Source organism: Sphaeroforma arctica, assembly GCF_001186125.1.
Source record: "Sphaeroforma arctica JP610 unplaced genomic scaffold supercont1.1027, whole genome shotgun sequence".
Taxonomy (NCBI): domain Eukaryota; class Ichthyosporea; order Ichthyophonida; genus Sphaeroforma; species Sphaeroforma arctica.
Window position 1 is genome coordinate 20,743 of NW_014039531.1, and position 4,856 is coordinate 25,598.

The window sequence follows — 4,856 nt, forward strand, 5'->3', positions numbered from 1 at the left end:
TAGTTGGAGAATTCGAAATTTGAATGTGTATAGGTCTTTATATTTAGACTATGTATGTTCGCAGATATGTATTATATGTTTTGTTTTATGTTTACATATCCTTAAATATATTTAGATGTTCGGGTCCGCAGACACTTCTTCAAAAGTTCTATGTATGTTCGCAGATATATATTATATGTGTTGTTTTATGTTTACATATTCTTAAATATATATAGACGTTCGGGTCCGCAGACACTTCTTCATAAGTGGTTAAAATCCAAAGCAACCCTCAGAGTTCCCAGCATCATAGAAACGTACAGCATATACTCGGGACGGTGAACAATCGACTGCGTCTCCGCGGTGTGTATCGTCCCAATACTAGCCTGTAAATCCAACCATACTCAAACCGCACTTGGCTCACTCCGAATGCCCAGGATGGTAGATCTATTTTTCTTACCCACAGCCTCTTGCTCATGAGTCACACCAACTCCGCTGTGTAATCAATGTGTGTCAGACCGGAAATATCAATAGAGTATCGCAGGTTGCAAGTTTGTAATGTACGAGAGGCGGTGCAGCATCAAATGGATCCACTCTAGTTGCATGTGTATGTATGTAGCAGAGATGTGGCAGAGTACTATGAATCTATAACAAATTGACCTTTTTGACAAGGTTACTATCCATCTACTACCATGCCAGCTATATTAAAAACCGTTATTAAACTGAGTTTTTAGGACAAAAAAATGTGGCTGCCATTTGCCTCGCGCTTTAGGAACAGTAAAAAATGGATAATATATATTATACCTTTATTTGTTGTGGAATAGAAAGTGGTCCTAGGTACTCTCTGTTTTGTCTTTCACTACTTGTCCGTTCACCCAAACCGTGACTATGTTGTTACTGTCGCCCTCATAAATAAACTTACTAACGAGCTCGTCCATTGTCAAACTAAGGCCCACCTCCGAGGCATCAGGGATGTATTCTAGGGATGTCATTGAGTTCTTAGCACGCAAATCGATGTGCAGAGCGTCCCATTGATAGCCCGGCTCAAGAGTACCAACCTGGTCACCTAGCCCCATGATCGCAGCCGAACCTTTAGTAGCTAGGTTCAAAACACCATAGTACTCGAGTGGCGCCCACTCCTCCTCGTCCCAATCATGAGCGAAGTACAGCGACTTTGAAGCCAATATAGCGCCACGCATGACCTGCAGCATATCACTACTGTAACCACCCGCCACGTCGGAGCCCAAACCCATCCGCAAATCGGCACCGAGATACTTGCGAACGGGTGCAATACCCGAATTCAAGGCATAATTGGAAAGCGGGCAATGAGCGCAGCCAACACTCGTGTTGTATGTTCCTAATTGCGCAATCTCGGCGTCTGTAAGGTGTACGCAATGTCCCAGGATGATATGAGAAACATTTAGCAATCCCGCTTGGGCATACACATCTGTGTAACTCGTGGCGAATGGGTACGCAGCTAAGACGTCAGCAACTTCGTGTTTGTTCTCGTCCAAATGGGTCTGGACGGGCAAGTTATACTGCCGTGCAATATCTCCCAGCTGGGTCATCAATTCAAACGACGCACCCAGTGCAAATCTCGGTGAAATGACTGGTGTGATCAATGGTGAATCCAAGTCCTGCACGGCTTCGATGAACCACTTCGTGCTCGCTATCGATTGCGCAGTAGTCTCCTTCAAACCGGCCGGCATGTTAATATCGGAGTTAACCTTGCCGACATATGCCCGTTGGCCGAGATCTTGTACTTGTTTAGCCAGAGTCAGAGTGGCGTGTGGATCCACAGTTGCGTAGTACGAAGCGGTGGTAGTTCCCTGATCTAATATCTTTTCCACAACGCTCCGGTAGCTGTTCAAAACAAAGTCCGCAGTTATCTCGTTTGGCACTCCATTTTCTCCATCCCCGGACATATCAAACTTTTCCTCCAAGGGTAATGTGTAATTCTTCAACCAGGGGAGCAACTCCATGTCGTATCCCACACCCATGTTGTCAAACTGAGGTGCGTGTACGTGAGCATCTATAAATCCGGGCATGACGAACGAATATTCGAGGGGCGCGGGTATAGTCCTCCAATCCTTGTCAAGCTCGTAGGCATTTTGAAAAGCCGCCAAAGCCTCGGTATCGGAAGCGCTCAGCATAAATAGGATTGTGCCGTTATCTTCGGATACGCCGACAAAATGGTCCAGCTGCACGTCTAGGTTCTCTAGTGTTTTGGCTTGTACTATATTCTCGCGGTACATTTTTACTTTCGGATTAGATTCCCCGGTAGCTTGCATTGGTAGTGACGCTGCGTTGCATTCAAGAAGTATTGCACCGACTATTGCGATAATCATGCTGCGCTCAAGCGATAGCATACTGTTAGCTGGATTGGGGTGGCAGAGGGAAGCGGGGTTCTCTGTAGTGAATTTGTAGATTTTGATTGTTGTGGCTTTCCATCGTTGTCGATTTGTGGTTTTATACAAATTTGCCTGTTATTTCTTTTTTGACGTAATGTATGATTCAGAGTTATGGACGCAAGGCAATATCACTGTAACAGATACTGTAACAGATACACTGTTACAGGCCTGCGCTCAGGAGTCAGAGCTCGGCTGTTTGGTATCATAATCTGATAATAAATTATACAAATCACTAAAATCAGTCCCGTCATATGTAAAATTGTAAATAGCCTTCTGTAGTCTGTACTACATATTTTGTTTTTTTCAGAAGGCTTGTATTTTGTTTTAAAAATATGAACATTATTCGAATCTCGGAATCTGCGGGAATCACCGAATCAGTTCACAAAAAAAAAATAGAGTTATGTAAGTGTATCGTCTAAAATGAGTAGATACTACATACTCACTACTCACTGCCAGTGTCAGTCTGTCAGAGTGTCAGTTGTTTCTAGTTTTTGGTTTTTAGTATTTTTAAAAAAGCAAAACAAAGTACATACCATCACTGCTTCACAGCATCAGCCATAGCCCTCCTCTGGATAATAGGTCTCGTGCGGAAATCAAGTTTGTCGTAGCGGGATTCGGGAGAACGAACATTTTGCGCAGACCTTCTCTAGAGGGGTATGTTACAACAGACAGTCAACACAGTTGTCTAACAACGGTCTATTCAACAGTTCCTCGAGCTATTCTAGCATTATGGTTGTAATACCTAATTGTGTTGCCTACTAGAAGTCTATCCGGCTTAATGGCCCTTCCAGCCTACTTTCCGAACAACATATACGGTTATGCAAAGAAATATATCCGAATTAGGCAACAAGTTTCTAAAGTTGCTTAATCGACTACGTTTAGGTAATTCTAAACTCTGAGAGTATAGTGTCATGCATCCTGTCCTGAAATCGCACGGATTACTAACACAGTTCGGTACCTTTTTTAGTACCGGACTGTCCTTCTGTGAGCTGTGGCTGTTACAGTTACATATTTCTATTATCTTCGGGTTAAAAAGACAAAAGACACTGCACTGCCACTGTGTCACTGTCAGGGGCTCAGTGAGTGTCAGCCTGTCAGTGTTTTTTTGTGTATATACACAAATGTTGTTCTTTACAGCAGTTATGTCTGCGTTGGGCACTTCAGCTCATGCCTCATGAGGTGTTGCCTATTGGCTGTATAATTATTAACTTCTTGAGTGTTGACAGGGCTGAGTGCTGAGTGCTTGCAGTTGACGTTTGGCTGTAAATACGTTGCAGGTGTTGGGCGTGCTAGGAGTGACGGAGTCGGCTCTTACGCTCAGAAAAATATTGTACATACTGACTACTGTACCATGAAAATATTTTTTTGTCAACAAACAATTACATATCTTTTTTGGAATTTTAACATGGTAGCCAATCGTATTGAGAGATATATAAAACATGAAGATTGAAAATTATGATGAGGAAATCCTATCATTTATGACTCTATGAATGTTAAGTCATCTACTCGAGGAGTCGAGGATGCTTGGAATTTACTATGTATGTTTTATTGTTTTACCCACTTGACTCGAGTTTTGACTGATGACTCAAAATCTCAAGTCACAAGTTTGTGAACCTACTATTATGTGGACCAAGGAACCTCATGTGTTAACGGGCTACAAGTTCGAGTTGTCAAGCTTATAGGGTTCTCGGACGTGTACTTCGTGTGTACGTGCTTCAGTGTAAAAAGAATGCATTTACGTGTCGTCTGTGTGAGTACATCTACGTGTCGTCTGTGTGAGTACATTTACGTGTCGTCTGTGTGAGTAATGGTTTGTCCAGTTCCCTATGTACAAAAAACAAAGTGGGATGATTATACAAGCCCATATGTTTTTCAATGCGGATTCGCAGTGTTTATCACACTCTGGTGGTGCAAAGTATCTAGAAAACTAAAAGTGGGCAAACATAGTCCTATGCCAGATTTTTTGAATAATATTTATTGCATTCCTATTTTCGGAATTGGGTTCGCACTTCCATTTTTTTTGCCATTTCCAGAACATAATGCTCCATTGCTGGGTGCCTCAGTAGTTGATCCGGGATCACAGGCGTAGACGTGGGTAAGTACTCGGGCTGCACATTGTCAAAATATAAAAATAAGAGAACTGATTAATGTGTACTAACTAATGAATTTCAAGTAGCGAGTGTGCTTCAGAGAGTAATGTACTTGGTACACTATATAGAAAGAGTCGTTCTGTCTACATGTACGAGTCTATTTTAACGTGTAGTTGGATGATAAAACCAAACGAGCACCATCGTGTATCGCGGTGTATATCGGATGGAAAGCCGAAAGGTGTTAAGAAGTAGCAACAAGAGAGGGTACGTGGATATTCAAATGAATAATCCCGTGAAAGAAACCGTTAAAAGAAAATGCTACACAATGACACAACGAACCCATAAAAGTGCTACACAGTAACATATAGCACTCAATATT

The 4,856-nt window shown here is 42.3% G+C and overlaps 1 protein-coding gene across 1 annotated transcript; it reads right to left on the reverse strand.

Annotated features, from left to right (window-relative positions):
• Positions 1-780: 780 nt before the first annotated feature.
• SARC_09733 (hypothetical protein) lies at positions 781-2,396 on the reverse strand. The gene has a single exon (XM_014296248.1). It carries the CDS (start codon positions 2,343-2,345, stop codon positions 810-812), a length of 1,536 nt encoding a protein of 511 aa, XP_014151723.1. The 5' UTR covers positions 2,346-2,396; the 3' UTR covers positions 781-809.
• Positions 2,397-4,856: the final 2,460 nt, after the last annotated feature.

What these genes read in the sequence shown, in the direction of transcription:
- SARC_09733 (XM_014296248.1), bottom strand. Translation starts at nt 2,345, where the DNA reads ATGCTATCGCTTGAGCGCAGCATGATTATCGCAATAGTCGGTGCAATA.